The following is a 27,273-nucleotide window of genomic DNA, read 5'->3' as shown; positions in this document are numbered from 1 at the left end:
AACGCCCAGAGCTCGTCTTGAGAAAACCATGTCCTTGCAATATTGGAGGTATGTAGCCAAGTGAAGTCACGAGAATGACAAAAAAGACCAGCTTAGCTAAAGTAATATGGTAATGAATATTAAAACACTACACGGTAGTTCTTGCCTATTCATAAACAATTACCGTGTATATTCTGAATAAGATAAACTAACGAAGCTATCGGTATTAGTATTAATACCAATTTTGTAAATAAAATCATAAAAAATATATTATTTCTTAACGCAATCCAATTATATGATGGAGTATTTATTCTTTAGTAAACGTGTCTCAGTGTCTGTATATTATTTTATTTATGATAGTTGAACTCAAAAATGTGATAGGAAGTAATGTGTCAATGCTTACATCCATTAATCCATAGATATGTTTTTTATTGGTCTAACGTCATCATCAAGTTCGAAAGCTAGCCACGTCAATAGATAGTTGGATATGCCAATTTGATAGAGTTTTACACAATCATCTTCCTCTTATCGTTTTCTCTTTTTTGGATAATTCCCCTGTCTCATTATAATAATATTGATCAATCAAATTAATCCAATTACATTAAAATAACCAACACATAGTAGCTTCTCGGTTTCTAAAATTGTTCATAAAAAATTAGAAAAATAGAAAGTCTTTGAATAAACATTTAAATTTTGGAAATCTTGGATAAACCAAAAATAGCCCAATCATTCATCATTATTGAAGAATTACCAAAGATATACAATGCTTGTGGTCGTTGCTAATCTAATCAAATTAAGTGATTTCAGCTACTTGATCTCATAAATCCACTAATACTCCAATTTTTATTATTATTATTATTATTATTATTATTATTATTATTATTATATTAATAATTAGACCTTTTTTTCTTTCACTTACAAAAAATCAAAAAATAAACAAAAAATCATAAAGAAGTTATCGAATGCATACGTGTATGAAGAGTTCAAATACAAATTTGCAACTATTGTTCCAAATACATATAGTTGATAAAAATGTATAGATATATAAAATTATCATCTTTTGTATGAGCACGAAATTATAGATAGACAGATGGTGGGTGATATTGACTAGTTTAGTTGGCTGTAACAACCAAAATTCATTTATTTTAGTAGCTCACTTGTCATCACTTTTATCTGTCGCATTTTCTCACTTTCTTTTTCACGCTAGACTACAATAATAGTTAATTACGTATTTCAATTAAATATTTCCCCTATCATTGTTGATCATAAGTTTTATTGGTATAATTAATCAATGAAATGAATTATGTACTAAGGTTGATGTCACAAATGATGTAGTAAGATTTGTCAATTGATCACACATTCACACTTGATTTCTTTCTAAAGCCACCACCACTATGGGCCATCAATCTGACAAGTTGTCAGGCATGTCGATGAAAGTCTTAATATTACATATTAAACAAGAGAATTTATCGAAAAAATATTAGTTGAGATAGTTCATTTGATCTAAATATATATATTTGCTATTAATGCAAGTACTATATGTTACGTGTAATTTATAGTATTATGTATATGATGTATAATCATGTACTATTATTTCAACCTTGTGGTTGTTCGGAATTTTATTTCAAACCTTTACCTAAACTTTCTTCTTTTCATCTCCACGTACAATATTGAAACACGTGTACTTTTAATTTTTAAATTCTTTAACGATCCAAGGCTACTTACTATAAAATGAATAAATATTTACTAATATCTAGATTGTACCTAACCTTTCACATTTCTAGATTAAAATAAAGTGACGAATACAAAAGGTAGCCAGTTAGTTATGAGTATACTTGTGGTAATGACAATGAAGGTCTCACAATAGAAGAATTCGGAAATAATGATAATGACTACACGCAATCTAAATATATCCTACAAAAATTATGTGTCCCAAGAAAAAGAAATTAACTGCATCCGCAATGGCGGACTTCGACGCGGAATTCCCACAGATTTGGCCGAATTTCGTGGCGGACGTCCGCCATTAGGCCACACACGCGCGGATACGGAATTCGCATGAGGACGTCGCAGGTCCACGCCCTTCCGCGGAATTCCGTCCTGATGTCCGCCATTGCGTGGACTGTCACGGAATTTGGCACGGAATTCCGATTTTTTCATTTAATTTTTTTTAATGAAGTATGTTTTTTTTAAAATAAAGTGTGTTCGTTTTCTCCGTATTCGCGTCGAAATTTTAATTCCATAAATTATTTACTTCCAGAAATTGGTTAATTTGTGAATTTGTGAATTTTTTTAATGTGGGAATTCCGTCGGAAATTCCACAGGAGAATTCCGTCACTGTGCAGTGGGAAGTCCTTATGACTTGGCAGAGCAGTGGGAAGTCCTTATGACGTGGATGAGCTAAAGACAAAATTTATCTATTCGTTCTTTATTACAAAAAAATTTATTGTCAATTTAAATGTCCTCTAATAAAATTTTACTGTATCTGATAACCACAATCGTCAACTTCCACGTCACCACGTTGATTTCCGTATATAATTGTCTTTATCCAATACCTCCGCCATTCCATCTACGTCGCTGCTATTTCATTATTACTGTTTTTTTTCACATTCAGTCCATGACACCTCTATTGTGAAAGACAACTTCTTCACGTGTCACTCCAAAACAATGAAAACAGCTTCTTGATACACCTCATTTTCACGTTTGGTTATGTAAGAAAAGTGATTCACACACATTTTTGCAGAGGGAATAGCAGAATTCTCCTACCAACTTCAACGCTGCGATCAAAAGAAGCCATCTTTACCACTTAAGGCAAGTCCCACCTTTCTTTACTTCTCTTTTCACTATTTTGGTATTAATAAAAATGGAGTCTTTAATGGTGATTTTATCTTACTGGTTCTTGTTAGAGCATTTGTTGTAATTGGTGATCTTTAAAGGAAATTTCTCCCAAAATCTCACGTGTTTGCTGTTGGTTTCGATTTCTACTTTGGGTTTTCTTCAACTGTTTTAACTGTGCATGTTTGATTGAGTTTGAGCAGTGGCATTCTGTCATATGTGAAGTTCTGTTTTTGAAGCTCTGTTTTTGTGATGGTTTAAATCAAGTAGTAAAATCTTATTTTGTAGTCATAGTTAATTGGCATCTGCAGTGGCATCAATTTCAGCTTTCAAGTGTGTTAAATCTGTCAAGAGGAGTTGTGTTTTTTGGGCTTTTTTTCTTTTTTTAATCTTGTTTAAGTATGATAATGAAATAAGGTTGATGTAATTTTAGGCAGCTGAGCTAAATCATGCTGGGAAATGGAGTTGTCGGGATCCTCTCGGAGTCCACGAATAAGTGGGAGAGGAGAGCTCCGGTGACCCCTGCACACTGTGCGCGGCTGCTGAGGGGCAGTGCCAAAACGGGAGTTTCCCGCATCATTCTTCAGCCATCGACCAAGCGCATCCATCATGATGCACAGTACGAGGACGTTGGCTGTGAGATTTCGGAGGACTTGTCTGAATGTGGCTTCATTTTAGGCATCAAACAGCCAAAGGTGATTTTAATCAGTGTTGCTTTTCACCCTCAGTGTTGGAAACTGGTATAACTCGTGTTTCACGTGTTTGGTGCAGTTGGACATGATACTTCCGGACAAGACATACGTGTTTTTCTCACACACTCACAAGGCACAGAGAGAAAACATGCCACTTCTTGATAAGGTTCAGTGTTCTTGCTGTGAGAGAGAATGTGTTTTCAGCAAACACGTATTTTCAGCTTGGCCTTTCTTTTTGTGTAGATTTTGGCTGAAAGGGCTACTTTGTTTGATTACGAGCTTATAACTGGAGACCATGGTAAACGATTACTGGCATTCGGGAAATTTGCTGGAAGGGCCGGAATGATTGATTTCTTGTGTGGACTTGGACAGCGTAAGCATAGTGTCATATTAAGTATCAAGACTTTATAGTGGTGTGCAAATGACGATCAATTTTTATCTTCTTTCAGGGTTTCTAAGTCTTGGATATTCGACACCTTTCCTCTCCTTGGGCCAATCCTACATGTACTTTTCTCTGGCTGCTGCAAAGGCGGCTGTCATTTCTGTCGGGGAAGAGATAGCTACAGCGGGCCTCCCATCGAGAATCTGTCCCTTAGTCTTTGTCTTCACCGGTTCTGGAAATGGTACGATTTGAGCCAATAATTACTCTTTCGAGTTATCTGTGTCAAATGAACCTGCATTCCTTTTATTGTCTATCTTCGATGTTTCCTGTGTAATTATCAATGATAACATTTGATCATTTATGTAGTCTCTCAAGGAGCACAGGAGATATTTAATCTTCTTCCTCACACTTTTGTTAACTCAAGCAGTCTTCCTGATCTATTTGAGACGGTAATTTGGAATGCTTATTTTCTTCTGCTAGATGTTTTTCTAAGTAATTAATAGAAACACATATCTATTGCTAGGCCGTAGATCCTCAAGTAGGGAAAAGCTCGCAACGAGCCTTTCAAGTGTATGGATGTGCCGTCACCAGTCAAGATATGGTGGTTCACAATGATCCTTCCAAATCATTCGATAAGGTGAGTTCTTATGTCTTTAGTTCTTGCTACAGAAACATCTATTGACAAGAGTTCGAGAACATGTTAAAGTAGAATAGAACAGAGAAAGCAGATTATCACAAGTTAGAGATTGTACATGTGTTTTGTCTTCATAGTCGATATCTTCTGTTTGTATCAGGTGGACTACTATGCACATCCCGAAAACTACAGACCTATTTTCCATGAAAAGATTGCTCCATTTGCATCTGTAATAGGTCGGTATCTTTCACTCGAACTGACAGTTTCTCATCTGTATCGTCTAATCGTCTTTTACTTATTTTATATCAAACGCATGAGCTCTTGCAACTCAGTCTGCTGATAAAAGTTCTCTTTATGCATTTTTGGTGTTACTTATGGCAGTAAATTGTATGTATTGGGAGAAAAGATTTCCTCGGTTATTGACTAACACGCAACTGCAAGATCTAATCAAGAAAGGATGTCCGCTGGTTGGAATCTCAGATATAACATGCGATGTAGGTGGCTCGTTAGAATTTGTACAGCGAACTACGTCTATCGACTCACCTTTCATCAGGTAAACTTATAGTGACGTAGCATCTATTGTGAATTTCAAGCTTTTAATAATCTTCTTTCGAATCTTATACTTAGATATGATCCCGATGACAACTCGTACCATCACGACATGGAGGGCAGTGGCATTATCTGTTCAGCTGTTGACATTCTTCCTACAGAGTTTGCAAGAGAGGTGAAAACAATCCATGTTTTGAGATTTTTATTCAGTTTCAGCTGCTAAATTTGTTTAGTGTTTTACAAAATAGGCTTCCCAACATTTTGGTGACATACTGTCCAAGTTTATCGGAAACTTAGCTTCTTCAACGTCCCTCGATGGATTACCTTCACCCCTGAAGCGAGCTTGCATCGTCCACGCTGGCGCACTCACCCCCTTGTATGACTACATTCCTAGAATGAGAAATTCTGACATCGAGTAAGTTTCACCATTCACTTTTTGTTAACTATATATTCCTTCGAAAGGATATTTCTATTGTATAAAGAAAGTACCTTTTTTGTCAATTATATAACAGATGATAACATAAAATATAGGTGAAGTGATTGAGGGTATCTAAGTTTATCACTAACTTTTTTCTGTTTAGCTTCTTTCTGTCATTCGTTGTGTCCGAATTGAAATCCTTTCTTTTCTGTGTTTGTTTCCTTCCTTGGCAGGGTTTCGTCACAAACTCTCCAACCTTTGCAGGCTGCAAAGATGAAGCACACAAAGATGGTATCCAGTTACAAACTTTATTAAAGAGTAAACATCGTCTTTAGTGCTGTTTTTGGTCTCAATTAACACTGCTGATGTGATTGATCTCGTAGATGTCTCTGAGCGGTCATTTGTTCGACCAGTTCCTAATCAACGAGGCTCTGGATATCATCGAAGCGGCAGGTGGTTCCTTCCGTTTGGTGAAATGTCACGTTGGTCAAAACACGAGCGCGTTGTCTTATTCAGAACTTGAAGTAAGTGTCATATGAACTCTTCAAATGAACCAAAAAATGGTTCAAGCTTGCCTTTTTCTTTCCTTTTTATGTGTTTTGTTGAGTGAAAGAAGTTTTTATTTGAAATTTACAGATAGGTGCTGATGATAAGGCAGTCCTAGATAAAATCATCGATTCTTTAACTTCACTTGCGAATCCGAGGGACGAGCATGTTGACAGTGAAAACGACATGATATCACTTACACTTGGGAAATTCAAAGAAAATGGCACCAGGGAGGAAAATGGGGTGAGAAGTGAAGCTGTCGTTCTTATCTTAGGTGCTGGCCGAGTTTGTCGACCAGCTGTAGAATTTCTGACAGCAGTTGGCCGTGATTCGACGAAAAAATCATACATCACAGAAGACATGAAAGAGGAGATTTCTCCTGTGCATGTCACTGTTGCTTCTTTGTTCCTGAAAGATGCAGAAGAGGTTAGTCTTACAATATTTACTTCCAAATTCACTGTGATGTTTACAATGAAGGAGAAATTAAACGGATATCTATCTACATTTTATGACACGGAGCAGATCACTGAAGGACTTCCAAATTCAACGGCAGTTCAACTTGATATCTCGAATGAGGAGAAACTCCACCATTACATTACACAGGTGTTTATTGAAAAATCTATAGCACCAAAATTTTATTTTTTCCCCTTAATTTGGAAAGAATGATCGCCGTGCTTACTCATTTGCAGGTTGATGTAGTGATCAGTTTACTGCCTCCTAGCTGCCACAGTATTATAGCAAGTGCTTGTATTCAGTCCAGGAAGCACCTCGTCACTGCTAGCTACGTGGATGACTCCATGTCCAAGCTCGATGAATCAGCAAAAAGCTCTGATGTGACAATTCTCTGTGAGATGGGCTTGGATCCCGGAATAGGTAAGTTTTGATACTTGGAAACACTGATGTTATTGAGCATGAGAGGTATGTCGATAACGGAAACTAAATGGTCTTATTCAGACCACATGATGGCGATGAAGATGATCGATGAAGCTCATGCAAGAGGGGGCAAGATCAAGTCCTTCACTTCCTACTGCGGCGGTCTTCCATCTCCAGATGCTGCAAACAACACATTAGCTTACAAATTTAGGTGTGATTTTGGATAGAAATTTCAGTTCCTTTCTGTACCTGCTATATTTAGTGTTATGCCAACACGAACACGAACATCATATCTTGTTAAACTGATAATTTTGTTGACCATTTTGATGAAAAGGACAATAGCCGCTGTGGTTTTTTGTTTTTTTTTGGTGGCCTCTGAATGTTAATCATAATGCTTATTTTGTCGACTGCGTTTCAGTTGGAGTCCAATTGGCGCTATAAGAGCCGGGCGCAATCCAGCAGTGTACAAACATGATGGTGAAATTGTGCATGTTGATGGTAAGTTGGTAACTTGTTCTTACTCAAACACAACATATTCAGTGTCAGATTTTTTCTTCTTTTTGCTACATTTCTCCGTTGGCGATTCATATCTGTCGCTTTGTTTCTTTTCCTATTGTGTTGTGTTACAATGTGCAATTCTTGGTAACACGTAAATGCAGGCGAAAAACTGTATGATTCTGCTTCAAAGATTCGGATACCATACTTCCCTGCATTTGCACTCGAATGCCTTCCAAATAGGAACTCCTTGGTGTATGGAGACCTTTATGGGATAGGAAACGAAGCTTCGACCTTTTTTCGAGGAACTCTTAGATACGAAGGCAATCCCCCCCTCCTTCATGCATCTAAATAGTTCTTGTTTTTCTTTGACATTAAATATGGACTGATATCGTATTGCAGGTTTCGGAGGGATAATGGGAACTCTAGCAAGAATCGGCTTCTTCAACACAGAAGCAACCCCGGTGCTAAAAGACGAGACAAGGCCAACGTATAGAACCTTTTTGCTATCACTTCTTAATCACAGTACAAAAGACTCGGAGGGATTGGTTGTAAGTGAGAAATGGATTGCAGATCAGATTCTCTCTCTTGGCTTTTGCCAAGAGAAAGAAACAGCAATCAAGACCGCGAAAACCATCGTGTAAGTTTAAGTTATGATGAAGCTTCCAAATGGTAAAAATGAGGCACCTAACTAACCTTTTACTTTTCTGTTTCTTTTACTGTTTCATCAGATTTTTGGGCTTTCATGAGAAGGCAGAAATCCCAAAGGTGTGCCAAAGTGCATTCGACGTTTCCTGCCTCCAGATGGAAGAGAGGCTGGCCTATTCGGGCACGGAGAAGGTAACCTGATTCTTTAGACAATCCATAGGGTTCGCCCGAGAAACAGAGGATGATGTGATCGTCGTGTATTAATGAAACAGGACATGGTCCTCTTGCACCATGAAGTGGAAGTGGAGTTCCCAAATGGGAAGCCAAGTGAACACCATGGAGCAACACTATTGGAATTCGGAAGGACGGAAGGAACGAGGTCGTACACTGCCATGGCCCTAACCGTCGGCATTCCTGCAGCCATTGGAGCTTTGGTACGATCTCCTTTCTATTTTTGTACTATCATTCTATCTTAAATTGAGTGATTTTTACTATGATGATTTTAATCTCAGCTTTTGCTTGGAAAAACTGTCAAAGAGAAGGGTGTTATAAGGCCTATAAATCCAGAGATTTATGAACCAGGTAAATTAATTATAGTACAACAAATTAGCATTTAAGAAAAGAGCTAATTATTTGTGATTATTGCTTTGCAGCTCTGCACATTTTGGAGGCTTATGGTTTCAAGTTGGTGGAGAAGACTGATTGATTGTTATTATTGGGTTGTATTATGTATCTACAAAATACAAATTGTTTATAATAAATTGTATAAAGTGTTGTTATGCATAAGTTTGCATAGTACTAAAAACTCAATAGTTACAAATTTACAACTATAATCAAACCAGAAAGATAGAGAAAGTCTGATTAATTGCAGAAATTCAGGGTCTATATTAAATGAAATAATAAAAGATAAACATCTACACAATTCCTTTTTTGCACATGTACAATTTCTCAGGAATCACAATAAAAAATTGTTTAATTTGGTAATTAAATGTGACTAAGAAACAAGCAATGAAGATAATTGTTGCTCCACCTCTTCCCAACTGTGGACCTTGGTTACAAGAGGGTGTTGATGAGCAGCATGCTCTGTTTTGCACCATGGATATGGGTTCTGATAATAGAAAAGAAGAACCTTAATCCCCGCTGCAGCACAGTCCATCGCGTAGGTCGGGTTATCATCGATCAACACCTTTGCACCCAACGACCTGCGTGCCATACACAATTTTATTCAACCAACCACATTGGAAAATAAAAACGAATGAGTTGATTCGTACTTGCAAATGTCAGATTTAGGTCTTGATTTGCCGTCTAAAGCAAAGTGGTTCCCGAAATGGATTTCTTGGAAGATACTGGGGTAATGTTTCCCGATCCATTCGATCGTGTGGTCCTTGATAACATTCTGTCGAGACCTATACATGAAATACAAAATATACAAAACAAGGCAGCAATGATCTTGGGTTAAGTATTGAAGGGAGATGATCAAGGGTCGGGATACATACGTGACAACGGACAAGTTAAAGATTTTAGATAGCTTTTCAAGTGCTTCTCGAGCGCCTGGAATTGGATTCATCTCTTTCTTGAAGTAAGGTGTCTTGAAGAACTCATGTACTCGATGATCAGCTACCACAAGAAAAGCAACAACATATACTTCAAATAATGCAGTCCGTACACATATAGCAACCAAGACACGAAACCATCCGTTTGAAGATTTGGAAAAACAGCAAGCACATTACAGCCAACTCCAACATCTAACAAAAGAGTGAGCCAACATTCCACCCTCGGAAACAAAAGAATACAAACTGTACAAACTATACTATGATAGAACCTAGTAGTACAAATTTTTCATCCTTGTTGTCTTTAACTTCAAGGAGAAAAAGACAAAAATGAACCTGGATCTGTCTAAAAATTGTGGCAAGAGAAAGAAGATAGAGCAGCATGCTTAACAAGAACTTCCAATTATTGAAGAAAAAATTGTTTTAAAAGGAATAAATGTATGACAATGAGCCAAGTTGAGCATGTGTTGCAATACCTTCGTCGCGTGAACATTTCCATATCTGCAAAAGATAGGCATGAGTAAGAAAACGATCCACAGATAATTCAGTTTGAAGAGACTACAATAATAGCATGAGTTATTCGGCATAACCTATACCTTGAAGTACTCGTGGACGTGGTAATCAGAAAGCGGGAGGTTTAGGGCGTAGCGATCTCCTATGAATCGATTAAGAGTCGATATGAAGTTCCCTAGAACTGCCAACAAACCAATAATAGAATCCAACATTCATGAACATAACAAAGTTTCATTTTTTAAACTTGATACCAAACAAAGATGGACACCAATAGCATCTACCATTAGCACATCAAAAAGGGTGATTGTAAATTATCCCAATTTCACAAGGTAATAATAATAATAATAAACCTTTTTAGTTCACTGATTACAAGCTAAGGGGGTAGAACTATTCCATAAAACACCAAAACCTAAAGAGATTGACTAATTCATAGAGATAATCAAACATTGCAATCAAACTATAAAAAAAAACATATTATATTGTGAAAGAATGAAGATAGCCTCATCAACATCAACGGCAATCATGACTTTCTCCGGTGAAGGATGGAGCAGAGATACTCCGGTCGAATTCCCCCTAATTGAAACACGATCACTCTTCAAATCATTACGATTCTTCTCAAATCTCAGAGGAGCAGAAAATCCCACCTCTACTGAAATCAATTGCTGATGGCTTAGAAGAAAGATTGGAGTAATGCCTTATGAAAGAAGCAGTATTAAAATCCCTTTGCCCCAACATGAAATTCGAACCCGCCGCCGCCGTTAAACCGTACTCCATAAAATATGGAATCAGAGAGTAATAACTAAGAACTGTACAGCAACTGAAATTCGGAATATAAATATAAAAAAAACCGAAAAACCGCATTTTTATTAAAGTTTATGCTATATACAGTAGTACATAATTTCCTATTTGAATTGAAGATAATCTTTACCTTAATATGTAGATATTTAATTTGAAAAAAAAAGAATCTTTTCCTAATATGTAGAAAATCAATGTTTTTTTTTCTTTAAGGAAAAATGTTAGTATTAATTTTCCTTTTTGTTTATCCCTTAAAATATGTTAGTATACTTTATTTTTATAAAGAGTAAATCATCACTAATACATTCAGTTATATTTTTTTTCTTATTATTATTACTTCAATTACATTTTTCTATCCTCATGGAGTATATTCAATTACATATTCTCTCTATCAAACACATTAAATACTACGGAGTACTCTGCATTTTTTAAAAAATTCTACTATCTTGTGATATTTTTACTAGATTAGAGAAAGTAATAGCATTAATTTATTTGAAATTAATTAATATTTTTTTACCAATTTTATGCATAAAACAATTTTCCATAGCATGAATCATAATAAAACAATCCAACTTTATAATACTATATACAAAACCAAGAATAACAATATGACTCTTAATTTCCTTCAAAAACCAAAAACAATCTGAACCACCACCACCGCCGCCGCCGCCACAAAACCAGCCACACCCCCATCCGCCGCCGACGTCCTCGGCTTCTTGGCCACCTCATGCTTCCCGCTATCAATCATAATCACATGCCTACACGAACCGCCATGATAGCCCGGATCAATCCTCGTTATCACCGACAGCTTCCCAAACCTCTCACACGCCCCCTTCTGCTGATTCACCGTCTGATAATACATATTAAACGCATACGACACATTCCCCTTCGCATCCAGCTGCCCGCACGACGACCCCACCCCGAGGCTCGTGCAGTCCGCGTACGTGCACGCCGTGCTCACGCCCGCCCCCACCCCCGGGTCCGCCAGGTCCGCATCCGGCGCCATCACACACCACTGCCTCGCCAGATACTTCACCCCCTTCGCCGCCGTCAGGTTCCTCCCCCGCCCCAAATCGAGTGGATACTTCACGACTCCGTCGAAGTAAAACAGCCCCCAATGCCTCTCGAAATTCCCCGGATCAATGCTCTTTATGTCCTCATCGAGGAGAGAAAACATGTATATATCGGGTAGGGTGGGCCGCTTGGGGGTGCCCCGGCCCCCCTTGATCCGGGCGATCAACCCCTGGTTGAATCGCCTGGCGAGGCGGGGGTTGGCGTTGGCGTCCCCGTCCGTGGGCCAGCCGATCTCGCCCACGATGACGGGGAGGTTGGGGAACCCGTTCTTCTCGAGGGCCGTGATGAGGGTGTCGTAGTTCGCGTCGAACACGTTGGTGTAGGTGGCGGGGCCGTCGACGATGGGGGCTGCGCCCCCATCGAAGAAGGCGAACTCGAGGGGGAAGTGGGAGTCGGCGTAGAGGCTGAGGAAGGGGTAGATGTTGATGGTCAGTGGGGCCGCGTTGTCGCTTAGGAACTTCACGATCGAGAGCATGAGCGAGTGGATGTCCGGGCGGAAGTCGCCGCCCGAGGGCGCGCCCGAGTCCGACTGGTAGACGTCCGCGTTGAGCGGGACTGTTGCCTTGACGTCGCGGCCCAGGCCCGCCTTGATCAGCGCTGCCTGGATGTTCTGCAGCGCTGGGAAGGTGATTTGGGTGAATTTATTGTTGTAGGTTTTCAAAAATGGCTCATTTCCAACTGCGACATATCTGCGTCACGAATTTTAATAAAATTAGTTAGAATATAATAATAGTAAAAAAAGTCAAAACTTAAAATACTAGACTACTTTTTTTATTTTTCTTCGTTTTGACTATTTTACCCTTTTATCATTTTACCTGATATCGACCCCTAGATTGGAGATAAAGTGGGAAACATTCTTCTCGACCCATTGCTCCGCGACACGGACGCTACTCGCAATACCAACCAACATGTCGTTAGGGATCCCGACCATGACTTGAATGCCGGACTTGCCGAGAGCCTCTAAGGCGTAGGGGTCGGCCTCAAACAGCTTCACTTTGTCAAACCCGTTGTCCTTCATCAGCTTCACCACGATGTCGGGTGGAAGAGGGTGGGACGCTTGCAATCCCCAGTTGCAGGCGAACCCATCGGCAACTAGGTTTTCACCCAACAAGAAAAAAATGGTCATCAACAAATATTGAAGACAAACCATGATTATTACTACAAGTTGAGATTTGGTTTGTGGTTATGATGATGATGTTAGTTGTAATATAAATGAAGTGGGAAGATGGTGACTTGTTTGCGGAGGATTGCAAATAGAGTTGAGAAAGAACTGGATTCCATTGTAACAAAACTAAACCTATGCATTGTGAAAAGATTGGTGTGTAGCAAGAAAGGAATATGGTTGGAGCCAAGTTTTTCCTTTGGAATATGCACAAGTAAAGCACCTTTTTGTTTCCAAAATCAGACCTTTCTTCCACTTCCACACTTTGAGGATTAAATCAAGATTCTTGAATTACATGACTTGATTTTGGGTGTGGTTTATAAGTGTGTTATTCATGTAATGTACCCAATTTCATGTCTTAATTATAAATTTATTGAATAATTATGTATATAATATACTTCCTCCGTCCATTAATTATTAATTCATTGCTATTTTGGCTCATCGGCAACCTATTATATCATTTTATTCTAGGTAAAATTAATCATTCTTAAACTAATATATAAAAATAAGACTTTTGTTTCTCTCAAAATTCAATAAGCAATTTAATACTCGTGACGAAAGCAATTGGGTCAACAGTTCATGAAATAAGAGAGTACTAGTAATTGTTTTAATAACCATACAATTATTTTATTAATTACCAATTTTTACAATTTTTATTAATTTAGATCATATACATAATAGTTTTCTCGAGTAAAAGAATTTGGTCAAGGGGACATATCTAAAGTTTATCTTTTGACGTCATTACCTTTAACAATGGTGAAAGCAAACTTTTATTTATTTTTATTTTTATTTTTATTTTTATTTTATACTATTCACGATTCTTTACTTTTCCCTCTCTATTTTTTTATGTTTTCCTTTTCTTTTTCTTTGCTTTATAGGTGTGAGTGAGTCATCATGTAACCATATATGGCGAAAGATTGCCAGTTTGCCACATATTTTGAATTGTAAATAGCAAAATACTGATCTACTACTTGAATTAATTTATGAATTGTTTACTTATGTTTGTCTGACCAAATATTTAATTATATATCATCAACCGACTATATCTCAATTGAATTCTATATTCATATTAGTAATTGACTGGTGTATGATGACATACCTAACTTTTATTCACTTTAGCACATGCAATCCACTACAAAAATGATTCATGAATCAACTACACTTTAAAAAATGATATTTCTGATTACCAAATTTATCCCTCAATTATAAACATATTTGTAATTTTAACATCATTAGTTGGTTCGATTGAGAAGATTTTATTCGCTACATAATTACTCCATATAAAATAAAATATTGTCTGTGACATCAAAACTTGATAATTTTGAATTGAGAAAAACAAAAAACCAAAAGTTGATAACTGAATTGGGAAAAGAATTGCTCTTTATGATTATATTCCTCAATTTTACAAATGCACCACTTCCCAAATGTTGAATATCTATGTACTAATGGGTTAGCAAATGTGCAAACCCAAACAAACTATTTATACACAAAACTAATATGTCTAGAAATAATTCTAGCCTAATAAATAACAACCTCTAATAAAAAATAATAATAACAATAATAATCTACCAATCAGCCTAAATGGAGTTGGAGGGGACATAGCCAAAAAACTGCCTCCCACAATGAAGAAATCAAGGAAGCAGATCATCTCCAAACAAGTACAGCATCCGCTCCACTGCCCAGCTCGGCTGCTCCGGCAGAGAAGCTGGCGACAGAGGCCTCGTGTCGATCAAGGAGGCCCGGCAGAGAGGGCAAGTCAGCCGGTTGTCGTAAGCCAGCCACCTCTCAAGGCAGTGTTTGTGGAAGACATGGCAGCAGTTGCTCAGCTCCCACACATGGCTGCTCTTCTTCAGGCCATTCAAGCAGACGGCGCACGACTCGTCGTGGCCCTCTGGAAGCCGCTGCTCCATCTCGCCGTACGTGGTGAGGGAGAGGCTCCCCTTCAGCAGCCTCAGATTGGCCGCGGGAGACGAGGAGGCGGAGCAGCAGGATGAGGAGGGCTGAGGAGAAGCTATGGATTTGGTGAGGAGATTGAGAGCCAAAGACAAGAGCCATCTTGTCACTGCAAATATCAGAGCAGCTTTGCATAGCACAAACTGATCACTCACAGCCATAGTTGTTAACTGGTTGTAGAAACACTTAAGCAAGTAAATAGCAAGTGAAGAAATGGAGGAAGGGGGGAAGATATCAACAGCAAGAACAAGTATATATAGAGAGAAAGAGGAAAGAGGGGTGACATAGGTGGTGATGCTTACTTTGTGTTGGTTATGCTTTCCAACAACCAGTAAGAGTAAAAAGAGAGGTGGAGCTGACATGGACATGGCCACATTCTGACAACTAAAGATGCCAACTTTACAACCAAAATCTTGATCATGTGCTAATGACATCCACAATAGCAAATGGGTAGAAAAAGAAGGCATTTTTACACATCAGATAATGCTTTTTCAAAAGCCTTTATGATGGCAGCAAGTCGGCAAGATGTAAACCGTGCTTTTCCTACACACAAAACATGACCTTATCCAACAATTAAAGAGAGATAAAAGTAGCTTTAAAAGACAGATTTTGGTTAAAGGAGAAGCAGAAAATATGGGGGGAGGTGATCACAAATTTTAATCAGGATCAAACATATCAGAGTCTGAATCCACAACATCTTTTCTTTTTGAAGGATATCTTGCAGAATCCCTAACTTTTGGATACAATCTCATCACCCTGAAAACACATTAAACAGTCTATGGTGTTTGCTTCTATGAAACAGATTTATGATTGAAAAGCAACACATATAATTGCATGAATTCATTCACCAAAAGAAGCTGACACGATATGAATGGGAGCAACCCACATGGAGTTACAGTAGTCAGTAGGTATTGAGAAAAAGAAATACTACATTCATTGCAGATCTAAAAGTAAGCTAGGCCAACCAAAACATCCCATGACTCCCACATGGTTTTGCTAAAAAACATACCATGTTCCCTTAGCGAACTCAGCGCCACCTTATCCGGGATAAGGGATGAGCATGAACATGCATGGGCACAAAAAAGTTCATTAGATAAGGGAAGATGGTGTAATGCTCAACGAACAGCGTAAGCTGATATTAAATTCTTATATAGTTGGAAACTGTTTGTGCAATATTTTTAGGCAGTAACTGAAACTGACAAGGGACTAAATATGGCATGGTATTTCTACAAGTTCCCGTGCATAGCTGTTTGTTACAGAAAGACGTAATAATGTACAGCAACCTAGCAAGCTTATTGCAATCTCAAGAACGGTGAGGCCTTGTAGAGTATGATCTTCATCTCATAACCAAATAGGTGAACCTCAATAAAGTGCATATTGCTGAAGAATTTGATGTAGTGTGTTATTTATGCATCATAGGTGAGATATGGTCTTAGTTTGCATCGTCTTTCATCTTCTGTTTCATTTTGTACTGCAATGTGGCAGGAGCACAATCTAGAGGTGTTTCACCTGCATATATGACAACAAAAATGGTTAGTTAATCACCTCTGTATTTCTCAGTTTATATAATAATTATGCCATCCATGCTCACGAGAGACGATATATGGCTTATTGAAGTCCATCCAGTGGATCCAGAATCTACTCTCACTAATAATGTTGACAGAATTCTCACACTCCAAATACAGCAAACCATGGCTAGTTTCAGGATGGATGGAACAAATAGATCAATTGATCTGTTTCCTGGGGAGTTACAAACTACATGCATGACCTGACACTGGAGAGGACTAGTTGACTAGTATAGACATCATTTCATTTTCATTGCTGGAATATACTCTTTACTTCAAAAGATTGTCCTACTACCAAAAACATCAAATGGGGCTGCAAAACTTGTTGAAAACATTTACCTTGTGAATTCTTGCAGTCCAAACTTGCTTTATGGTCCATGAGAGCAAAAACTATCTCAGTTTGATTGAAAACTGCAGCCTGCGTTATTGTATCTTTTAAGTAAGAGGTTATTTAGAAGCACTTAACTTTCATTTAATCACAAATTATTGGGGGAGAGTAGGGGGTAAACAGAAGGGAGCTAAGAGCCGGAGAGTACCAAGTGTAGTAAAGACGAGCCTTGCTTGTCGAGATAATTAGCATCCACTCCCTACAAATTTGATTTTGTTTCAGGCTTACAATGGAAAAGAGAAAAGCTCAACATGTCATGAAAGAGAAAAACAAAAGGTACCTGACTCAAAAGCTTCTTGGCAGCATCCGTGTCGCCATTTTTAATTGCTTCTCTCATGCCCTAAGAATTTAGCAAACGTTAGCTGCAATACATATCAGGAATAAAACGTCCCTGTGTTTATATATTATGTATACCAAGTAATGAATACCTCTCCAGTGACTTCATATTCAGCGGATGATATATCCTCAGAAGGGTTGGAAACTTGACCAGGATTGAAAAGATTACTGCAAGAGTTTCACTTGTTGATACACAAATCAAAGGAATATGAACAATATTTGAAATTATTGAGAAAAAATCGATCTCATAATGAATGCTAGAAATTGGTAATACTTGCTTACCCTTGCCTACTGTTCGATGTTGAACCTCTACTTTTAGGAGTTGGCTCTGTCTTTTTAGGCTTTGGAAAAGATTGAACAGGGGGATATGAGGGTGCAGTAAATGGCTGAAATGGAGACATAATTTGTAATCAGTGCCATTTTGTATGTCACTAAGGACAATAGACAACAAAATACTTACCTGTGATGACATAGACTCCTTTGAAGGATCTGGTGCTTCGCAAATGCATAAAGGCATTCCACACTTGCATTCTGAAATGCTAGGGAAAGCAGATTTCTCTGAACTAACTTCAGGTTTCAAATCAGAAACATCACCTATATCTAATCTAGAAATGGAATCAGTTACAGCATTAACTTCATTTGTGGCACCTGACACGCCATCCTTCTTCAGTCTACAGCAAACATAAGCTGGGTTAGATACTGAAGAAGGAATAAATTAGTTGAAGTAGTGAAGAATGCAGAAGATAGAATAAACATTAGTCCACCAGATTAATGCCAAGCCAAAGAAATAGCAGCTATCGAAGAAGTAAGCGGCATACCAAATATGGGTTATGGAGGCATTCAAAAAATTATTTTTCATGGTGATCTGACATTATGTGTGTCATGCAAATTACAAGAACAGACATGCACTATGTTCCTGATTTCTTGATCTGATGTTTCTTGAATGCTCCACAGGGTTCAGATATGGCAGTTTTCTGTCCAGGTGACCAGAGAGATAAGGTAATATACTTTGCACAAAATGAAACATGCAGTGCAAAATGCCACCATTGGTTTAGATTGAGTTGAGATATAGATCACAACGCAAGATTCAAAGATCTAAGCATACAAGATAATAGATAAATCTTTATAAGGAAAGTTCTTTGTTGATGTCAACTTCAAAACCTAGGGCTGAATGAAGGCTTAAAGACTATATATGAAAACCAATTTTCATCCAATAAGTTTGGGGTTTTGAGCTGGTATTATTTTCCTTACACAATGTAGTATCGAATGTGTTATAAGTAGCCTACTAGTTGCCCCCTCATATCTGCTTGTTAGCTAGACTGTTCTATAATTTTGGTATATATTATGGCAGAAGTAAGTTGAATACTTGTGTATTGGGTGGTTAAGAGCCCAACCGAGAGTGACTTCCATAGTATCCCCCCTTCCCAAAGAGGTAGGTGTGTTACACTCAAAGGCGGATACAGAAAATTATGTTGGAGGGGGAATATATACGAGATAATTTTAAGAATCTGAGGATTGGCATATAGTGAATGAATTAACATAAGTAAATTTTATTAGATGTTAGTATATATATATATATATACATACATGGGGAAAATTGAGGTGGGACATTTGTCCCTTCTAACAATGAGCTAGCACCGCCCCTGGTTACACTGAACTGAGCAGATTCTTATGTCACCTTTTTTTTTACTGTTTTTGTTAGTTATTTCGTGAATGTTCCCTACGCAAGAACATCTTGTAGTACATTATCTAACACGTGTGTACATGGATTGAAAAAATCTCAATGTTAAACTTTCAGCCAAAAAGTAATGTTTCACGTGCATGCACGCTCACCCTGCATTTTTAAGAAACCCTACAAAATAGCAAAAAAGAAAATAGAATCAGCTAAAATTACCCAGATCTGTCATTGAAGCAATTAGCACAAACTCGCACGTTCGTATGAATGGCAAATTGTGGCAACGTCTGAAACAAGGGAGAGATATTAGAAAATTTTCCATAAATAGAGACATAATGCGATATGTGTTTTATATGGAGTGCATACCATTTGATCAGACGAATGTTCAGCACATAAAGTACGGCCACAACATCGGCAATGATGCTGCAAATACAAGAGATGTGACAAGAGAATTACATAATGTGTAATCATATTGCAATCTTGTCAATCCTACAGAAAATAACTTTAGGTACAAAGTCAGCAAAACCTTATGAAATGCGACAAAATATCCAATAATTTTGAGTCTAGTAAGGTGGTGTATGTTTCAAATTTACAACAAGCATGATTTAATGTTGGGATACAATGATAGAAATGACTATTACATGATAATTTAGCATATAATGAGCCAAACATTCTCATATCAAAATATCACAGACATGCACATGATTAACTTGCCTACATGCTCAAAAATTTGGACGTTTGAGTCATCAACAATGCTTGATACTTATAATCCAACCTCTCACAAACCCAGAAGCATAGAGGTACTTTTAAAACCTCAATAATTGCACCAAGTTTGGATTTAAAAGCAGCAAGCATCCACAGGATTCACATGCTGATGAGGATGTCAGCACAAGCTTATTCCTAATCAAGCAAGGTTGGCTGATTGAAATAGGATAATACTAATGATATTTCTAATAACCCAATTGAACAATAAGATTAAATGGCAACAAGGTTCATTGTTTCCCCTATTACAAGTCGAGCAAAGACAATGCATCTAGTATTTCTCACAAACCAAAGGAGATATATGTATAGAACCTAAGGGAAACTTCATCTCAAAAGTCCTACTTTATCCATCCCCAAATACAGACAGATGACCTATATCCTAGACTACTCGAATGAAATACGCTATGCTAATTGAAGGATAGGGCACCAATCAACCAACGCATCTGAAACAATCAATCCATCTGATCAGCAACCACAAACAGTCGCGTTGATTTTACAAAATCAACCGATCACTCAACCTAAAGTCAGATCAAATCAATCACAATGTCATGCAATCGCCCTTATCTTCATTACAATATTAACACAGTCCTCACTTTCCACGTTAAATTGCACTGAACAACCAAATTCATCGACTCCGCAACAGGTCAATCGAAATCAGGAGCGATTAAATGAGTAACATAACCAAAGTAGCTCCAACTAATTTTGTCATCGGAAGTGTGAATTACCCGGCGGCGGAAGGTGGAGAAGCTGCATTTGCAGACATCGCAGCGAGAGGCTTCCTGGAAGGGCGGCGGCTCAACGGACATATTCACCACTGAAGCAAGGCAACACTCTCGCTCTCTCCTCACTGGCGACTTCAATTTTGGTTTGATCAACTGGAATTTCACCTCAAATCTCCTCGTTTCATGAAATCATCCGAGCCGTTGATCCCATTTCTGCTATTTCAATCTGAACCGTTCACGTGGCGATCTGATACAATAATTTATTATGTCGTGGGTGATATTGAATTTTCGATAAATAAATTAGATAAAATTAAGCTTTAAACTCAATCCATCTTCAAGGATTAATAATTTTGGAAACGTCAAATTTAGAAATAGATACTACAATAAAAGAGTTTAGTTTTGGTTGAAGTATTATTAATAGATAAAATGGAAATGACTAAAACAATAAAGATGAAAATATGACAAATTAGGAGGATTTGCAACAAGTTTGTTAGTGTGCTAGCTTATAGTAAGTACTAAAACATCACACCATAGTCACTTATGCAAATCTAAATATGTGAATAGTTCTTGTTGTGTTTTTAAAAAAGCTACCCATTTTAAATTCATGAAATCTAAAAGAAATTCAATACTGTAACTAAAGGTTAAACTCAAAGATTGAATTAATGTACTTATAAATTTGAAGACCTAATCATTCCACTAAGAAAATTTCATAATGATGTTAACTTCAAATATTGAACTAACCAAGTGGATATAATTTGAAGCCCTAATAATTCCTTTAAAGAAAATATAATAAAATTATCATCATATCCAATATAAGTGAATTCCGAACAGGACCAAGATTAACAAAATAAAGAAGTGTTGCACATAAAGAAAAAAAGAATTAATACGTTATCGGTTTAAATGTCAGAAATAGAATAAAAGATAACCTATATTATGAAGATGAAAAAGAATAATCTTCACTAGTTATATAGTAATCAGATTATTTTCTTTATTCGAAATGTGTCATTAAATGAAGAACTTAGCAATAAAGAATCACATTACTTTCCGACCATCCCACCAAATAAATTCAGCATCAGCAATGGCGCCCGTCCCGATGGAATTCCGATCGGCGTGTCGGATTTTCGCGGCGGACGTCCGCCATTGTGCATGGTATGCAAGGATACGGAATTCCGCCGAGGACACCGCAGTTCCGAGGCGTTTACGCGAAATTCCGTCGTGACGCCGCGCGAACGTCCGCCATTGCGTTAACTCCCACGGACATCCGCGCGGAATTCCTGTTTATTGCATTAAATGTTTTTTTTAAAATTTTATAAATACGTCCCGTTGAACTTCATTTCATTCGCACCACTTGTATTAACGAGTATATCTCTCTCTAAAAATACCTTTCTTTCGAAGAACAATGGAGCACCACGATAGCGATTCCCCCGCCACTAACGAGTCACCGGCGCCTTATTTTCCCGTCGGCAGGAGTGCCGGAATGCCAGGGATGATGCCGGGGAGTGTCGGAATTTCCAGGGATGAGAAGCCGGTTTTTTTTAATAATGTAATTTTTTTAGTAATTATGTATTTTTTTTATAATGAAGTATGTTTTTTTTAAATAAAGTGGTTGCATTTTATCCGTATTCGTGTCGACTATTTAATTCCGTAAATTTCCACTTTCGGAAATTGTTTAATTTTTGTATTTGTGATTTTTTTTTTAATTGTGGGAAGTCCTTCGGGATGTCCGTCACTGTGCAGTGGGAATTTCTTATGACGTGGCAGTGCAGTGAGAAGTCCGTGTGAAATGACATGAGATGTTTTTGGGAATTCCGGGCCATTGTTGATTGATGCTCTAAGAATTAGGATTCAAAAAGGACAAATTTGGCTAGGGTATTTCTCAAAATCCTCGTTGCAAAGACAGTGAAAGACAGAAGAATAAAAGGAAAGAAGAAAGACAATTCAAACATAATCACACGCTTTCAAGTTAGACTTTGAATATGTCAACTTACACCATTAATCAATTCTTCCCATTTCCTCTGCCCCACATTACAACTCTACCAATTGCAGCACCAGCACCACCAGCACCAGCACCAGCACCAGCACCAGCACCTCTCCCATTATCAAGAGAAACAAGTTTCCCCCAAAAAAATTCATGGGACAAGAGAAATTTCCATGAATCTTCTTGAAATACTTAACAACCTTCCTTCAATTCACATGCTCTTTGCCGTACCCGAGACTTCACACACATAGATATATCAGTCTTTTCTCAAACAAGAAAAAGCACTCTTTTTTTTTGTTCTTGTTGCCATCTTTTCTTGATCGAGATAGGAAAAGAAGAAAGGGGTGTTTGTGTATGAGGGTTTGGTATGCTTCCCTTTGTTTTATGATCAATTGGTGTTAGCTGTCAGGTTTAGAGATGGAGAAGAAGCGCCCTTCTAAAGGCTGCAGTCCTCTTGGCTTGATCAAGGTACCCTTTTTGGATCCTATTTGATGATTATGGAATTAAAAGTATGGATTTTTAAGGGGTTGAGATATGGTAATTGAATGCCCTCGTCCTAGTTTTGTGCAACAGAGTTCTTGATTATGTGTGTAGTAATAATTAGCTGTTGTAGAGGTGATTTGAGAGCTAACTGTTTGATGATTAATCATGATTAGCACATATTTGGTCAGTGATTTTTGTAATTGAAGACCCTCATCCTAGTTTTGTGAAATGAGTTCTTGATTATATCTGTAAATTGTTCGACAATTAAGAATTAACTTTGATGATTAGTTGTTTATCTATTGAGTTTTGATGTTGATGTATGGTAAAATCGATGATTTGATGATCGTGGAATTGAAAGTATGATTTTTTTTCAGGAGTAGAAATATGGTAGTAATTGAATTATTGAAGTCCATCATCCTAGTTTTGTGCAACAGAGTTCTTGATTATGTGTAATAATGGAATAATAAGATGTGGTAGAGGTGATTTAAGTGCTAATTGTTTGATGATTAATCGTTATCAGTACATATTTGGTCAGAATGTTCGGGTAATTGAAGACCCTCATCCCAGTCTTGTGCAATGAGTTCTTGGTTATGTTATGTGTGTTCATTGTTTGACAATTAAGAATTAACAGTGATGATTAGTTGTTTATGTATGGAGTTTTGTTAGTATATTATAATTGATGATTTGATTGAATTGCAAAGCGTTGAGATTGATGGTAGCTCATTTTGGGGACTTTTTCATGTGGGATTTGTAGAAAATTGCTGGATTAGGAGGCTCTTCACCCGATACTGGAAAAGGGAAGAGCAAGTCTTCACCGATCACGAACCAAGTGAGCCATGGCTTCCACTTGGTGAAAGGACAGTCGGGTCATGACATGGAAGACTATCATGTTGCCGAGTATAGGAAGAAGAAGGATCATGTTCTTGGTTTGTTTGCAATCTACGATGGCCACCTAGGCGATCGTGTCCCCACTTATCTAAAGGATAATCTCTTCGACAATATACTGCAAGAGGTGTGTGTTCAGTTTATCTCTACCCCCATTCTTATTTCCCATTTTTGTTTCTTGAATTGGAACTCTAGGCCTTGGAAAGGAAAGTTGGTGGCAATGATGAAAATCTGTAGGTGTACAAAGTTCGTAGGATTATTGTTTCAAATGCATATAATATACCTAAAGTTATGCTGATACAGAGGGTTTGGGCATTCGTGTTTCAGTAGTATTGGCTTAGCAGATGGAAGGTAGTCGAAAAGATTTACAGAAAAGTTAATCAACTCGATGCATTTATACCAACTCATTGATCGTTTTCACTTTCGTATAAAGATGGCAACCATCGCCTACCATTATCATCATACATTGAATAACTACCATGTCCTTTATTAGTCTTCCTATGCCTAGGCATTTTTATCGAACATTTTAGAAAAGGAAAGAGTTTCCAAGACCATGAAGTTTTGTGGTTGTGGATTTGTGTTCATTAGATTTGAGCTTTAGTAGTAAGCATGGATAAACAGGCAGAGATATTCACAAAGATAATTATGCGTTTTTATCGTGCAAGCTCTTCTTTATCTGAAGGTATCGTTTTATTAACCCGTGCAGCCTAATTTTTGGGAGGATCCCACTTCAGCTATAATAAACGCGTATCATTCAACCGATAAACTCATCCTAGAGAAATCCATGCAATTAGGACCCGGTGGCTCGACTGCAGTTACTGCGATTGTCATCAATGGAAAGCACCTATGGGTGGCAAACGTTGGAGATTCGAGGGCAGTCATTTGTAGGAATAAAACTGCCGAACAGCTCTCTGTGGACCACGAGCCCCATAGTGAGAAAAAGAGGATCGAGAAGCAGGGTGGTTTCGTGACAACTCTTCCTGGTATTTAACCTCTCTTCTCGTTATGTTCGTTGTAGATAGAATATATTGAATGTATTTGGAATTTTGTGATTTGATGCCATGAAAATTAAGACTCTCATCTCAGGTGATGTACCTCGTGTCAACGGCCAGCTTGCTGTAGCACGCGCCTTTGGGGACGAGAATCTCAAAGCACATTTGAGTTCGGAGCCTGATGTGCGCGGCATACGCATTGACTCGACCACACAGTTTGTCATATTGGCTAGTGATGGCTTGTGGAAGGTTAGCTCTCCCACACAAGCTAACTTTTTTTTAAAAAAAAATTGTGATTTGCTTATTGAACCGAAAATCGAAATGTGCAGGTAATGAGCAACCAAGAGGCGGTCGACGTGGTAAAGAACATCAAGGACCCTCAAGCAGCTGCGAAGCGTCTGACCACAGAGGCTTTGACGAGAAAGAGCAAAGACGACATATCGTGCATTGTGATACGCTTCGGCTGATGCTACGAGAGAAGAATGCGGTCGAGTAACGGTTCATGTGATCTAAAGAGTGTTTGAATAATTTGGTTTGTTTGCTGGAAAGAATCAAAGTAGATAGTTTGCATCTCTCTCTCTCCCTCTCAAAAGCATTGTTTGGAGTAGATGGGGAAAATCACCTTTTTTCTTAATTTTTGTTAATAATGGCAGATTTCTCATGTAGTTGGTTTTAAGACTTGTGTATTTGCTGTTATGTGTATGTACATAGATATGAGAAATAACTAAAACTGAGATTAGAAATGTATTTTGAACTGGTTTGCTTCTTCATTCTTGCTGGTATGTATGTAGTGTCCTATTTCATTTTTATTTGTCGTAAAATATAGTCCACATTTTTGTTAGATTGGTATTACTATTATTAATTTTCCTTAATTACCTGTATTTAATGTTCCCGAAATCGTAGTCCATCCACTTTTCTTGTATGTGTATTAATGTTTCTTATCCTTATAAAATGTGTATGGTAGGAAGGTTTTAATATAGTTTTTCCCTTTTCATGCACATTGACTTCACTTTAATTAATATGGTGTGGAGTGAGCACATTGACTTTACTTTAATTAATGTGGTGTGAAGTGAATTCGTTGATAAATTTAACAAGGATTAGTTATTTCAAATTGTAATTTGGGTTAATTATATAAAATTAAAAAATTTAGTTAAAATCTTGTTATTTTCAGATTTTAAAATTTAAATGACAAATCACAAAATTTCAAAAACTCTCAACTATTCCACACTGATTGGTATACGCATGTAAAATTTCAGTATTTTGATTAATAGTGACTTGAACGTGTATTAATGTGATGATGTAACCGAAGTTTTGAACTAAAGAAACTATGAAAAATAAAAATAAAAAACAAAATAAATTTTGTCAAATGGAATGTATGAGAATTTTGAGATTTTATGATTTATAAATCAAATTATATGTTGAAAAAACAAAAAATCCCCTATTCTAATTTTATACCGTATATATTAATTTCTTTAGTTATGGATTTCAATTTTTTAACCATTAATATTTTTAGCTTTGAAATTTCTCCCGAAGACAACATCCTCCGAAGTTGCAACCCACACTTCGAACAATTTATTTGTCTAGACCAAGGAGGAGGAATGACGGGCATCAGTTCGGTGTCTTCGCCAGGCTCTGGATTTTGCTCTGGAATTAGCATATTTGCCGTCGGAATTTGGGACAGTAACCGCAGCGGGGTGTATGGCCTCGAACTACAGGGGTTGTAGGGAGATGGGCTGTAGAGGTTGTAGAGAATGTGGGACATGTAGGGGACTTAGGGTGTCCACTATGAGGCGGGCACCCAAATAGTCCCGCCCAAGTTTTTGTCCATAACCCCAGTTTTTTTGTCCACAACCCTAAATTTTAGTTTTCGTCACTATGGTGGACACGAATAGCCCCAAAATTTTATAACCAAATTTTATTTTAATGTTTCAAGCAATTATGATTAAATTTATCGAACTATACGTAATTAGAAGAAAACGGCTATACGTGAAGAAATTAAAATTAAACACTAAATTTTCGTCGTATTAAAGTACAGGAAAAATTATACAACGAAAATTTAGAGGTGGAGTATTTGAAAAGCAGTTGGATTGTCATTCAATTTTCAGATTTAAAAATACAAAAAAGAAAAAAAAATAAAAATACTTGCTTCTTCTTCTTCCACACAACTCAGCGGTTGCTTCTTCTTCTTCCATCATCTGTTCAAACGCATTCCATTTCCACCATTAAAATTTCTTCACAAATCTACCGCATTCCATTTCAAACGCATTCCATTTCTACCATTAAAATTTCTTCACAATTTCTTCACAAACACAACTCAGAGCTCACCAAAAAAAAAATTATTTTCGCCGTGTACTGGCGCGCCGGGCACCACCCCACTATAGCCGGCGCGCCT

The 27,273-nt window shown here is 37.5% G+C and overlaps 6 protein-coding genes across 9 annotated transcripts; 2 read left to right on the top strand and 4 right to left on the bottom strand.

Moving 5' to 3' along the window:
• Positions 1–2,557: 2,557 nt before the first annotated feature.
• LOC121799967 (alpha-aminoadipic semialdehyde synthase-like) lies at positions 2,558–8,853 on the top strand. The gene is made up of 24 exons (XM_042199500.1): positions 2,558–2,787; positions 3,245–3,506; positions 3,583–3,669; positions 3,747–3,876; positions 3,953–4,126; positions 4,252–4,334; positions 4,409–4,522; positions 4,680–4,755; positions 4,901–5,072; positions 5,147–5,243; positions 5,317–5,483; positions 5,720–5,777; positions 5,870–6,010; positions 6,123–6,458; positions 6,555–6,635; positions 6,722–6,905; positions 6,987–7,116; positions 7,324–7,403; positions 7,565–7,723; positions 7,803–8,040; positions 8,132–8,240; positions 8,321–8,482; positions 8,561–8,630; positions 8,702–8,853. The coding sequence occupies exons 2-24, from the start codon at positions 3,261–3,263 to the stop codon at positions 8,752–8,754; spliced, it is 3,147 nt and encodes a 1,048-aa protein (XP_042055434.1). The 5' UTR covers positions 2,558–2,787; positions 3,245–3,260; the 3' UTR covers positions 8,755–8,853.
• A 56-nt stretch (positions 8,854–8,909) lies between these two features.
• Positions 8,910–10,940, bottom strand: LOC121799969. 4 transcript variants are annotated; one of them, XM_042199504.1, is made up of 5 exons: positions 10,195–10,937; positions 10,075–10,099; positions 9,545–9,665; positions 9,320–9,454; positions 8,910–9,250 (listed from the first exon to the last, which is right to left on the bottom strand). In XM_042199504.1, exons 1-5 carry the CDS (start codon positions 10,321–10,323, stop codon positions 9,043–9,045), a joined length of 618 nt encoding a protein of 205 aa, XP_042055438.1. In that variant the 5' UTR covers positions 10,324–10,937; the 3' UTR covers positions 8,910–9,042. The 4 variants fall into 4 exon arrangements, with proteins under 4 accessions (XP_042055438.1, XP_042055437.1, XP_042055436.1 ...); XM_042199503.1 differs by having other exon boundaries at positions 9,320–9,665; positions 10,195–10,684; positions 10,756–10,936; XM_042199502.1 differs by having other exon boundaries at positions 9,320–9,665; positions 10,195–10,936.
• A 569-nt stretch (positions 10,941–11,509) lies between these two features.
• On the bottom strand, positions 11,510–13,150 carry LOC121799968 (glucan endo-1,3-beta-glucosidase 5-like). Its single transcript, XM_042199501.1, has 2 exons — positions 12,796–13,150; positions 11,510–12,669 (listed from the first exon to the last, which is right to left on the bottom strand). Exons 1-2 carry the CDS (start codon positions 13,128–13,130, stop codon positions 11,532–11,534), a joined length of 1,473 nt encoding a protein of 490 aa, XP_042055435.1. The 5' UTR covers positions 13,131–13,150; the 3' UTR covers positions 11,510–11,531.
• Positions 13,151–14,504: 1,354 nt separating this feature from the next.
• LOC121799966 (RING-H2 finger protein ATL80-like) lies at positions 14,505–15,825 on the bottom strand. The gene has a single exon (XM_042199499.1). It carries the CDS (start codon positions 15,560–15,562, stop codon positions 14,774–14,776), a length of 789 nt encoding a protein of 262 aa, XP_042055433.1. The 5' UTR covers positions 15,563–15,825; the 3' UTR covers positions 14,505–14,773.
• Positions 15,826–16,207: 382 nt separating this feature from the next.
• On the bottom strand, positions 16,208–20,701 carry LOC121799965 (hepatocyte growth factor-regulated tyrosine kinase substrate-like). The gene is made up of 10 exons (XM_042199498.1): positions 20,547–20,701; positions 19,426–19,482; positions 19,279–19,346; positions 17,845–18,055; positions 17,667–17,770; positions 17,477–17,552; positions 17,329–17,388; positions 17,197–17,247; positions 17,000–17,078; positions 16,208–16,604 (listed from the first exon to the last, which is right to left on the bottom strand). Exons 1-10 carry the CDS (start codon positions 20,625–20,627, stop codon positions 16,528–16,530), a joined length of 864 nt encoding a protein of 287 aa, XP_042055432.1. The 5' UTR covers positions 20,628–20,701; the 3' UTR covers positions 16,208–16,527.
• A 1,794-nt stretch (positions 20,702–22,495) lies between these two features.
• LOC121801306 (probable protein phosphatase 2C 44) lies at positions 22,496–25,651 on the top strand. The gene is made up of 5 exons (XM_042200774.1): positions 22,496–22,989; positions 23,759–24,016; positions 24,596–24,872; positions 24,976–25,130; positions 25,211–25,651. The coding sequence occupies exons 1-5, from the start codon at positions 22,939–22,941 to the stop codon at positions 25,346–25,348; spliced, it is 879 nt and encodes a 292-aa protein (XP_042056708.1). The 5' UTR covers positions 22,496–22,938; the 3' UTR covers positions 25,349–25,651.
• Positions 25,652–27,273: the final 1,622 nt, after the last annotated feature.

Source organism: Salvia splendens, chromosome 4 (assembly GCF_004379255.2).
Source record: "Salvia splendens isolate huo1 chromosome 4, SspV2, whole genome shotgun sequence".
Lineage (NCBI taxonomy): Eukaryota > Viridiplantae > Streptophyta > Magnoliopsida > Lamiales > Lamiaceae > Salvia > Salvia splendens.
The sequence above is the reverse complement of the archived record's forward strand: the minus strand, read 5'-3'. Positions and strand labels throughout refer to the sequence as shown.